This window comes from Electrophorus electricus, chromosome 22, assembly GCF_013358815.1.
Source record: "Electrophorus electricus isolate fEleEle1 chromosome 22, fEleEle1.pri, whole genome shotgun sequence".
NCBI classification, from domain to species: domain Eukaryota; kingdom Metazoa; phylum Chordata; class Actinopteri; order Gymnotiformes; family Gymnotidae; genus Electrophorus; species Electrophorus electricus.
Window position 1 is genome coordinate 2,155,829 of NC_049556.1, and position 12,321 is coordinate 2,168,149.

At 48.8% G+C, this 12,321-nt stretch overlaps 1 protein-coding gene across 2 annotated transcripts; it reads left to right on the forward strand.

Annotated features, from left to right (window-relative positions):
• The first annotated feature begins 713 nt into the window (after positions 1-713).
• Positions 714-9,044, forward strand: dolpp1 (dolichyldiphosphatase 1). Of its 2 annotated transcripts, XR_004775495.1 has the most exons (9): positions 714-863; positions 4,416-4,516; positions 4,977-5,061; positions 5,646-5,745; positions 5,844-5,942; positions 6,031-6,159; positions 6,262-6,351; positions 6,443-7,606; positions 7,715-9,044. XR_004775495.1 is itself a non-coding variant. In XM_027029983.2 (8 exons), the coding sequence occupies exons 1-8, from the start codon at positions 761-763 to the stop codon at positions 6,477-6,479; spliced, it is 744 nt and encodes a 247-aa protein (XP_026885784.2). In that variant the 5' UTR covers positions 714-760; the 3' UTR covers positions 6,480-9,044. The 2 variants fall into 2 exon arrangements, 1 of the variants encoding a protein (XP_026885784.2); XM_027029983.2 differs by having other exon boundaries at positions 6,443-9,044.
• The last annotated feature ends 3,277 nt before the right edge of the window (positions 9,045-12,321 follow it).

Consider the following 12,321-nt stretch of genomic DNA (forward strand, 5'->3'; position numbering starts at 1 on the left):
CAGAAAATTATAAAATGAATTTCTATTATTAACATGACAAAGGTACTCTGATGTCATGTTTAATTTGAAATGTTATTTAATAGTGGCGCATTGTTTAATTAGAAATGCCAGAAACGTTCATAAAGGGTATTTAATAAACGTACAGCCACCGCCTCTTTTGCGATCGTCAGCGGCACTGCGCCATCACCCCGCATTTGTCCTGCAGCGCACAATATTACATTCAGCTGGAGAAAACGAGTCTGATGTGACATTACTGTACACAGCACATGGCAGAGCAGCACACAACTACGCATAGAACAAGGGGGGGGGGGCGTAAACATATTCATATTTCTTTTGCTAACAGCACGCCTAACCTTAAGACATGTTTCAGACACTCGAGGAAGTCTTGCATTTATTGAAAACACCGTGTCAGCATGGCCGTGCACCAGCGCGTGTCCCCATTCACTTATTCTTTCCTTTCATTTGAATAAACCCAATTTTCACATGTCCGGTCGAGCGCCCTCTGATTGGACGACAGCCGTCAGGCGCACGACTCCGATTGGACGACGTCCGTCAGGCGCACGACTCCGATTGGACGTTTGTTCCCGTGCAGATTTTTTCCTTTGAGGGTCCGGCTCGTGAATGGCCGATTACCGCAGACGTGCCCGTTGAACGTGATAGGCAAAAGACGATGGGTACTTCCACCCTGATTGGCTAAAGACGCTCAGTACGTCCATCCTGATTGGCTGAAGACTCTCGGTGGCTCCAACGTGATTGGGCAATGCTCGACGCCCGGTGTCCGGGTAAGATGGCGTCGGGAGAGCAGTGCTCGGCACCACCTCGATGGCAGTCGATATCTTTAACACACGTAGAGTATCCGACTGGTGAGTGTTTTTGAATTTCTTGGTTTTATCTAAAATAACTCGCGTCGTGGCACAGCGTTTTGGTCCTCCCGTGACTGCTGCGGGCTGTTTACAACTGAATGGACGCGACTAGCTGTTGTTGCCACATAGTGATACCATTGGAAACCGTGCATGCTTCGCTCCGCAGGGAACTTAACGCGCCCTGCCAAATAGTGTGCGTGATGCGCATGCGCATGTGCCCTGCACCCTCCCCACGCTGACTGGGACCAGTGGACGTGTCGGCGGGTTACCTGCAACGCTGACGTGTAACTGGGACCGGTGGACGTGCAGGCGCGTTACCTGTAACTCTGACTTGTGACTGGGACCGGTGGACGTGCAGGCGCGTTACCTGTAACTCTGACGTGTGACTGGGACCGGTGGACGTGCAGGCGCGTTACCTGTAACTCTGACGTGTGACTGGGACCGGTGGACGTGCAGGCGCGTTACCTGTAACTCTGACGTGTGACTGGGACCGGTGGACGTGCAGGCGCGTTACCTGTAACTCTGACGTGTGACTGGGACCGGTGGACGTGCAGGCGCGTTACCTGTAACTCTGACGTGTGACTGGGACCGGTGGACGTGCAGGCGCGTTACCTGTAACTCTGACGTGTGACTGGGACCGGTGGACGTGCAGGCGCGTTACCTGTAACTCTGACGTGTGACTGGGACCGGTGGACGTGCAGGCGCGTTACCTGTAACTCTGACGTGTGACTGGGACCGGTGGACGTGCAGGCGCGTTACCTGTAACTCTGACGTGTGACTGGGACCGGTGGACGTGCAGGCGCGTTACCTGTAACTCTGACGTGTGACTGGGACCGGTGGACGTGCAGGCGCGTTACCTGTAACTCTGACGTGTGACTGGGACCGGTGGACGTGCAGGCGCGTTACCTGTAACTCTGACGTGTGACTGGGACCGGTGGACGTGCAGGCGCGTTACCTGTAACTCTGACGTGTGACTGGGACCGGTGGACGTGCAGGCGCGTTACCTGTAACTCTGACGTGTGACTGGGACCGGTGGACGTGCAGGCGCGTTACCTGTAACTCTGACGTGTGACTGGGACCGGTGGACGTGCAGGCGCGTTACCTGTAACTCTGACGTGTGACTGGGACCGGTGGACGTGCAGGCGCGTTACCTGTAACTCTGACGTGTGACTGGGACCGGTGGACGTGCAGGCGCGTTACCTGTAACTCTGACGTGTGACTGGGACCGGTGGACGTGCCGGCGCGTTACCTGTAACTCTGACGTGTGACTGGGACCGGTGGACGTGCCGGCGCGTTACCTGTAACTCTGACGTGTGACTGGGACCGGTGGACGTGCCGGCGCGTTACCTGTAACTCTGACGTGTGACTGGGACCGGTGGACGTGCCGGCGCGTTACCTGTAACTCTGACGTGTGACTGGGACCGGTGGACGTGCAGGCGCGTTACCTGTAACTCTGACGTGTGACTGGGACCGGTGGACGTGCAGGCGCGTTACCTGTAACTCTGACGTGTGACTGGGACCGGTGGACGTGCCGGCGCGTTACCTGTAACTCTGACGTGTGACTGGGACCGGTGGACGTGCAGGCGCGTTACCTGTAACTCTGACGTGTGACTGGGACCGGTGGACGTGCAGGCGCGTTACCTGTAACTCTGACGTGTGACTGGGACCGGTGGACGTGCCGGCGCGTTACCTGTAACTCTGACGTGTGACTGGGACCGGTGGACGTGCCGGCGCGTTACCTGTAACTCTGACGTGTGACTGGGACCGGTGGACGTGCCGGCGCGTTACCTGTAACTCTGACGTGTGACTGGGACCGGTGGACGTGCCGGCGCGTTACCTGTAACTCTGACGTGTGACTGGGACCGGTGGACGTGCCGGCGCGTTACCTGTAACTCTGACGTGTGACTGGGACCGGTGGACGTGCCGGCGCGTTACCTGTAACTCTGACGTGTGACTGGGACCGGTGGACGTGCCGGCGCGTTACCTGTAACTCTGACGTGTGACTGGGACCGGTGGACGTGCCGGCCCGTTACCTGTAACTCTGACGTGGCCGAAAGCGAACGTCACAGCTCGGTGCCTCGCGGGAGTGCTCGCGCTCGCTCGGTTTTTGGTTTGTGGAGTTCTTTGCGTTTCGGAGCGCTTAAAGCCTCCACGTTTAAGGAGCAGCCAAACGGCGCCCTTGCTAAGCTAAGCTAAGCTAAGCTAAAGCTAGCATTGCTGTCAGTAGCCCAGCGTCAGTGAAGGCTGCACGAGCCTTTTTGGTGATGCACGTGCGACGCGCGCGCGCGGACGGTCGAGGCGAGCGGTCGGCGCTCCGCTGCCCCGCGCTGCCCTGCCCTCGGTGACCCCGCCTGACGCTCGTGTCTGGGCGTGTGTCGGTCTCCGCATTGAAATGGCTCGTTGTGGCTGTGTCGGATCAAGTCGAGCTGGGCCGCAAAGCAAATGTTTCGGGTGCACGTTGTTTGCATTTAAGCTTGGGTTGAGAGAGCGACGCATTCGCGCGTCTCTTTTCAGCGATCGCGTCCGCAGGTTTTTATTTTCAGATTCTTCCTGAGGCAGGTGTGGTCGGCGTGCGCGTGCAGTACGGGGGGGGTTGCCTCGTGGACGTTTTCTTTAGTGTAGTCTACTCCACCGCTGCGTTGGAATAAAGCAACCCGCTGGCCAGTCCTACTTATGTTCAAGGTTATATTAAGGTTATTTTAAGCCACTGATCTCCCTCGCTGAAATAAAAAAAGAAAGTTCTCCCAGGCTCTGTAAAAAGCGAATGTCGTGGGACGCAAAACCAGGACACAGAGCAAAGGGATCAGTATTCTGTGGTCTCTGTCTCGCATTGCTAGACAATGCAGAACTCTACCTCTTTCAGGAAATTTGATGGGCCAGTTTTTAGGCATGTGGCCTGTACACTGGATCTGTGTGGTATTTTGTGATGCCTTTGGTTACAGTAGTCCTTTCAGATTTTTATTTATTTATTTTTGTTTTATAGATTTTTTTTTTTAAAGTATGCTAAGTGCTGTGCAAGGACAAACTTGCAAGCACAGTCAGAAAACGGTGCTTAAGTGATTCTTGAGTGTGGAAAACTGCACAGATGCACCATGTGACTCAGGTCTGAACCTTAGCTGTGCCTTATGCTGTCTGGAATTCAGACAAGGTCACAGTGTTTGTTTTCCTCCAAGCCGATGCCTCTCCTTCCATTCTGAACCACTTCCAGGACCTGAGTTGCAAGTGTCTGATAGCTAAAAACAAAACCAATAAAAAACTTTATTTTTGTAATGTAACTGCATAGCTGTACAGAAGCCTCATGCTTCCGTGTGCAGTGTTTTTTGTAGTGTTTGATGGATTCACCTAATTTTGCACAGTCATGTAATGTGAGGTTAATAATGCTCCTGAATGTATGGTGTTGCTAAAATGAATGTATGGTGTTGCTAAACTTGGTCCTGTACATCTAAAGAGCCTATGTAGTACAATGCACACATTTTGTGTGTGTGTGTGTGTGTGTGTGTGTGTGTGTGTGTGTGTGTGTGTGTGTGTGTGTGTGTGTGTGCGTGCGCACAGGTGATCTGACAGGACAGATACTGGCCTACAGCAGTCTGTTGCCTATGGCGATCCTTGTTGGCTTTGTCACGCTCATCGTCTTCAAGAGGGAATTACACACGGTGAGTCACCTGACCTTGACCTCTGACCTTGGCTAAGTTCCCCAGGGATCTGCTACCCTGTGGCATTTAACCGCGGTTCGCATCTGACACCTGGTCCAGCGCGTCAGGCCGTGCTGGCGTACTTAGTCAGCGCCTGCGGGAGCGCTGGTGTTTTAGAGTCTGGTGATGGACAGGCCTGGCCCTTGCAGGCTGCTCCATGCTCCCTGTTTCTGTGAGGGAGCTTTGCCACATGCATGTGTGATCTGTACTCCAGAAGGTCTTGGGACTAGCTGTAAAGTTCTCTCTCGCAGCATTGCAGGGCCTAGTGGCTGGCAAGCTGCATGCTAAACATCTGGCAGCATCAGGTCTAAGGTTTTCGGATGCACTCAGAAGAGCAACATGGAGTGGGTGAACAAGGGTGTGTGCACAGCGACTGCTGAGTGCTGAATTCCAGCACTGGTTCTGTCGTCCTCTCTTCCAGATCTCCTTCTTTGGTGGTTTGGTGATAAACGAAGGGCTGAACTGGGTACTGAAGCACATAGTCCAGGAGCCCCGCCCATGCGGAGGTAGGCTCCTCCCACCTGCGATGCCACCCACTCTCTTGAACTAATCTGCTCGTTTCATTCTTAGCCTTGATTGGCTGGCTTCCCACTGAGACACGCCGACGTGTTGTCCCATTGACCACAAGCATATTAACACACTTGCCATGACATTCAGTTAGAATCAGACAGTGTTTTGGTTTTTATTTTGGGTTTTGGTGTCACTGTTGTTTTGTTTTTAATACTCAGGAACTCCCACCGGTCCGCATTTTCCCTATCCCAACTCCCAGTGCACCTGAACTACATCGCTAACAGTGAATACCTTGTGCAGGTGTATTAGGAGCTGGGTTGGAGCAAAAACATGCACTGGCTGGCCAGTCTTGGGATTGGGATGAGTTTTGGCGATTGTACAGTAATCTGCGTGACGGTACACACAAAAAAAAAATCATCCTCCCTGTTGTGGCGGGGCAGGGCTGCCCTTCACGACACGCATGTGTCTAGCCAGTGAGCTGTGTTTGAGCAAGAGAAAATCTCATAAGACTGGCCGGGCTGTTTGCTGAGCTAGAGAAAGAAGCTTTAGGGGTTTTGTGTGATTCTGTCCAATTCGGCAGGAGAGCACAGCGCTGTGACGACAGAGTATGGAATGCCTTCCAGCCACTCCCAATTCATCTGGTTCTTCATCGTTTACTTCCTCCTCTTCCTCTATTTGAGGTGGGTGTGGCTTCCTGCTGGCTCCACTGAGCATGACCATTTGAGACGTGAAAGGGAAGCTTTTTTTTTCCCTTCTTTCTTTCTTCCCCGGCTCACAGAATGCATCAGACAAACAACGCCAGGTGTGTGGAGTTGTTATGGAGACATGTGCTGTCAGTCATCCTACTGGGCGTGGCTTTGTCCGTGTCGTATAGCAGGTGAGGCGTGCGTGTCTGTGCGTGCGTGTCTGTGGGTGCGTGTCTGTGGTGCGTGTGCGCTAAGTGCAGCTTGTGCTTGTTTTTGCAGAGTTTACCTGCTCTACCACACCTGGAGGCAGGTGGTCTATGGGGGTGTGGCTGGAATGGTGGTGGGAGTGGTCTGGTTTTTCATCACACAGGAAGTGCTGACGCCGATCTTCCCCAAGATTGCAGCCTGGTACACGCACGCACAGTCTTCCTATCCTTTTCAAACCATAGCAGTCATTTCATGGTAGAGCCCCCGTTCACTTTGTGTGTTCTCTCTTTCGCACTCTCTCAGGCCCATATCAGAGTTTTTCCTCATAAGGGATACAAGTCTCATTCCAAATATTCTCTGGTTTGAGTACACGGTCACCAGATCAGAAGCCAGGTAACAGTAATGCGCACAGTGCAGTGTGTGCGTGTGTGCGCGCGCACAGTGTGGGTCAGCTGTGTTTAAGGCTTGTTCTCCTCTTCTGCAGAAACAGACAACGAAAACTGGGAACCAAACTTCAGTGATCTGCGGTCTGCTAGTTCACACTGACGAAAAGGACCCCAGACACACACAAACACACGCATGCACACACACTCACTCTCCCTCTCTCTCTCTCTCTCCTCTCTCTCTCTCTCGCTTTCGTTCATGTGCACACAAACATGCACTCACACACATGCGTGCGCACACATACCCCTACCAACAAACCTACATTCTTTAACACACTGGAGATTTTAGCACCTGGACTGTTACGATCGAGTTTTGAGGGCAGGACCTTTTTCAGGTGGACCAAAGGAGAGAGGTCAGCCCTGACCATCATCAGAATTCTGCCCCCCCTCACCACGGCCCAAACTGGATCTGTGTTCCTAATGCATGCCGACCATGCAAGAAGCAAAGCTATGTCGTGAGAAATGTAATATATATTTTAACCATTAACGCACGTGGGCAAAAACAAACACTAAAACAAACGTATGTTGAGTGAAGGGGGAGGGGCCGGAAGGGGTGATTGAAGAGCTGGTGACTAGCAATGCCGCAGCATGACATTAGTGAACTGCGCTTGTTTTTGTATTTCATAACTGTTGTTGGAGTGGGAAGGCTTTCTTGCAGCACGGTGGGGATAGCTGGCCTACTAGAATGGGTGGGTAGTAGTAGTGACCCTTTTTTGTATGTTTTTGTTTTCTAAAACCTGTCCTTGTGTTTTCATACTTGTGTAATATGTAATATCAAGCAAGATGATTTGCACTTTGTGAATTTGAACGAAATGCTAAACTTTTTGTTATGTTTATTAACACTAGTTACGTCGAATGCGCTCTCTCTCTGTCGGGGCTTTATTTAGTAGGCTGTACTCTGCTGTTTGTGGCGGGCACAGCTGCCCCTTTGGAGCCCTTGTTCCTTGCGAGTGGAGCTCCATGCGGCCGTCCCCAGGGACCGGGCTCTGTGGCCAAGCTTGGTGCCCTGCTCTGGTTCAGGCCGGGGTCCCCAGACCCAACGCCCGTCTTCCTGTGGACCCCTGGCGCTTCAGAAGTAGGGTTATTGGAGGTGCTGCGGATGGATTCTCCTAGACTGGCTCAGGCCCCTGCTTCAGTTGGTATGACCTGTCCTGACCCGACCTGACCTAACCTGACCCGATCTGATAGGCACTACCCCTTGAAAGGTAAGCCGCGTAGCCCAGGCAGGGAAACGCCTGATCCGTGTAAAAGGATGAGGAGGACCTCACACTGACTGCCTCTCTCTCTCTCTCTCTCTCTCTCTCTCCTCCCAGCTCCCCTCACACTGACACTCTCTCTCTCTCTCTTCTCTCTCTCTCTCCCAGCTGCTGTCTCTAGCTCTTTGCATTGCACAGTGGGGACCAAGGAAGTACAGGCATGTTTCAGCGTCTGTATGCTTTCCCCTTTCAGAATGCATTCGACCCCCCTCTAACATGGGGAGGTGGTTTTAAACAGGACCCGCCATGCATAATCCCAGTAGAGGTCCCTCCCTGCATAATCCCAGCATTCCGAGATGTGCTGGATAAGGTCCCCGACACCAGCATGCTGCAGGGATTCTCCGTGGAACACCATTGCACTCCGTCATCACATAAACCTTTTAAACAGTGGGGCGGAAGTAGGCCAGCGTGTTGGAATTCAGAGAGGAAATGCCATCTGGCTTTTTTTTTTTTTTTCTTTTTTTTTTTTACAGCCCCCCCCCCCCCCCGTTTTATTTTTATTTTCCCCATTCCTTTTGTCCGTCGTGTCGCTGCACGTCCGTTCAAACCTTCTGCTCGCGGAGGTTCAGCTTCCAGAGGCTGAACGAGGGGCTGGGGGTGAGGGATGCGGGGGGGGGGCGGAGCCTCCGCAACCCAAAGCTCAGGGGAAACCTTCATCACGCGGCAATGGTGATGCCGAAGAGGATGGTGGAGTTGTCCTGTCGCCCTGCCTGTGGAGAGAGTCGTCGGGACGGGACACTCGTACAGGGAAGGCACAATACTGCATAGCTCTTTTAGATTATTATTTTTTTTTTTATTTTGTTATATTTTATTGTGTAATTCATATCAGGCTGAATAAAAAAAGAAGAATATCTTTTGTCTCTCAGTTTGGGATCCTTACGCAGAAGTTGCCAAATGTACTGTTTTCAACTGCTGGCAACACAACGAAAGGTATCGACAGTTAATTAAACATTTATCAAACGTAATAAACAATTTAGAGAACATGTGCCTATAAACCCTTTGATTACATGAATCCCCCCCCGTTTGATGTCCTCGTCCACTTTCCGGCAACCCTGCCGCTCGTCTGATGAGAGACGCAAGACATAGTGGCACGTGGTAATAACACTAACAGATTTTGTCCCATGCAAAAAATACCTGTTTGTGTGTGTTTGCACGCGGAATCCAAATTTGGTTTAAGAATTTGTGTGTCGGCTCTTTAGCTCTACTTGTGCATGTATATTTTTTGCGTAATATGGAAGAGGTACTATGCAAAGTGCCCTCTGTGGAGAGGGGTGCTCCCGAGGCCAAATGTAGATGAAATCATACATCTGTATGTTAGAAAACTACATTTCTATATATGCTAAGTGTTATAACATCCTAGTTTATCAATAAAATTCTATATACTTATTGTAAATTGTAATTACTCTGTCACTTAAAAAATCCAGCTTCTAAAAATAATTGTTTTAGGATAATTATAGAAAACTGATCTGAGTTCAGTTTAACACGTACAATAAGGTCCACGTTTTAGTTTGGGGGACCAAAAAACGTTAGCGCTTTCCCGTCCAGCAGGATGGGCAAAAAAAACTAAATGGTTTTTGATAATTTCATGTACGGAATGCTCTGGTTAACAGTTGTAAAGGTCACCTCTCAGGACTGAACGGCGGGTCTACAGGCAGAGGTCAGAGTTCCTGCTGATGTACACCCAAATTGAAGCATGCAAAAAAAAAAAAAAATCAAAATATCAGACTGGTTTGCAGGCTGAAGCAGAAATCTGAAGAGGTCCTGTGTTCCTTATGAAGTGATCTGCGTGCGGAGTGGAGGTCCGTACAGCAGATCCCGTGCAGGGGACCACCAAGACGCTGAGCACGTGAAAGGCGGATCGTTCCGGTAGTGGGCGTAAAGGATACGACGATATCAGCACTGGAGGGTCCGAGGTAAGACCATCTTTGTTAAAGAACTGAAAGCTCTCTTGGGACTCTCTGTGGATCTTTGTTCATTATCTCCCCAACCGAGGACAGAGTAATACGAAGAAAAAGGCTTTATTGTACAGGTCCCGCGTGCTGTGATGGCGTCAGACTTCAGCTTGCATAATACTGGGCTGCAATTTGCATATACATAATGTATGTTTGGATATAGTGGTGGAGATTTCAGACACTAGTATGTAAAGAAAGTGGGCAATTGTGTAATCACCCCTGAAAAACGATCAAAATGTGAGTTTGTGTGCTAGTCTGACATTCCCTGGAGGGAACCTCAATAATGCTTAACGTTAACCTGCAATAAAGAAGGATACCTGCTATTCTCTTCCACTAATTCTTAAGTCTGCATCTTTGTTAGTACCATAGTATGCAAATATAGGATATGTTATAAAATGTGAGGACCTCGAACTATATGAACTTAATATAACTACATATAATCGCCTATGAAACCATGTGTAATCATAAGTTGAGATTGCACGTGTGTATTAATGAGATACAATTATCTACGTGCATCAACGTTAAAAAGAGGGAATACAGGAGAGAATGTTACACATATTAGTTGGATATGGAGCTCACAGGCAATTCCATGGGACTGACTACAGGTGTGATGTTCCCAATAAGTATAACTACAGTAAATCTTATCAAAGTGTAATCATAATATAACCAGATAAACAGAACAAGGAGGCAGAAAGAAGGAAGAAATTAGAAACACTGGTCATATAAAACCTAAAAAGGGTCAAACACTGAATTAGAAATACTGATCATATAAAACTGAAGTGGTAAACATGTAGAACTAAAGAGATTCTGCATTCCTTCAGAAGTACAGAGTAAAGGCCTCTGAACAAGAAAGCACTTAGCATTACACATACTCAGTGGTGTGAGAAGATCATTTAAAAATGTTTTTTAAAAAGGCAAGTCCTTCACTGGGATGTAATGGTAACAAACTGACTTTGATGATAATGGATTTCAATTAGCGTAATATTGAATAATTAATGGTTTGGATATAGTGGTGAGATTTGACAGGCGTTCTACACAGGGTGTCTCGGTAAAGTGTGCCTACTGTAATCTGCGATAAAGAATGAGACCAGCTATTCTCATCCATTAATTCTGGAGTGAAATGTTTTTAGGCAGAAGAGGGTTGAAATATTGAGTGAGATATTACGCAGTATTTTCATAAATTGAGCTGTGTATGAAACAGAGACCTCAGTGTAATGACCCTTGAAGGCCACTGTAGGCTTGCCAGAGTAAGAGTAATAACTTTCATAAGTAATGATGTTGGGTAATGTCTTTTTTTTTTATAGAGAAGCTTTACTCATGGTAAATAAGTAAATGATAGCAAAATCAATATCGCATTTTACATTTGTAGGTGAGTTAATTGGATATAATGGTGGGAACCTCAATGCATGGAAGGCAAAAAGAAGGAAAAGTGTACAAAAATGCCATTTTTTGTGTCCTTCAGTGCACAGAGGCAACACAGCGACACAGAGGTCTCTGTAGGGGCCTTTTCAGACTTCTACAAAGGATTCTGGGTAAGCCTATGCAGACTTCTGTGTAAGGCACATCATCCCTCCAACAAGTACAGGATGGTACAGAACCCCCCTATGTAAAAAAGGCGGGACAATTATATAATCACTCTTAAAGTGTATAAAAATTCAGCTCCTGTCTACGCCTCAGACATTCTCCGGAGGATGCCTCAAATGCGGATGATCTTGGTGCCAGACCTCGAGACACGGAGGACCAGCGCGGGGCTGTACCTGAAAAATATGTGGAGACAAACCAAGAGGAGACCTAGTGTCCCAACACACCATAGCCAGCCCAGGCTGGTCTCTGATGTGCTCTATGGCAGGGTCAGTGCATACTGCAAAATCATAACTGCTTTTCCTACGCTTTCGGGAACTGCCCATCATCTTAGACACGCCCCCTTTTCCTTAGTAGGAGATTCTGTGGGGCGTTTTTTGTCACAGTAACCTTTTCTGTGGTAATGGCTTGAAATGTCAGAGATGCGGAGTTAGCCTGAGACAGGGTGGCGATTCAAGACTGCTGAATCTCTGGGCAGGGATCGTTTAAACTGGCCTGTTTCCTGCTGGATCACGTGGGCAGTGTCAACATGGTGTGACACTGGGCTAACGGCAGAGGAGCCTCAGGCCAAAGTTCACATCATGACAAGGGAGGTTATAAGATAATCAGAACTGTCTGTGCCATTAGGGTTTCCACTCCATCGTGCAAAGTGGTAGTCTGCAACAGTTTATTGCTGAGGGGACACATCATTCTCTGCTGCTAGGTGCAATTTGCCATTAACTAGTCCTACGCCTTGGACTGATTTTATTCAAATGATTATTTACATTTCTCATATATTGCCCTGTTTCAGCTAGCTTATCTTATTTGTATATGTTGATCTACCACTTGTAGCATACATCTTACATTATTCTTGTCTTAAAGGTATAAATTATTAGTATTTCTAAGACTATTTCGTCCTGATGGACTTTTTTTTTATTATTAAATCGTAATTTCTAATATATTCATTATTAATACTAATTCACTGATTAATAGGTTAACAACTTGCACAGTAATAACGGTCTGCTATATTGCTAATGTGTGGCCGCGTTCTCATCCTTGTAAGGTGTAGCTTGCCTACACCCGTGAGGTGAGTAGCAACATGTCAGAGTTACAGTATGAGCGGGTCCTGCTTCTGCACACCACGTGAAATCA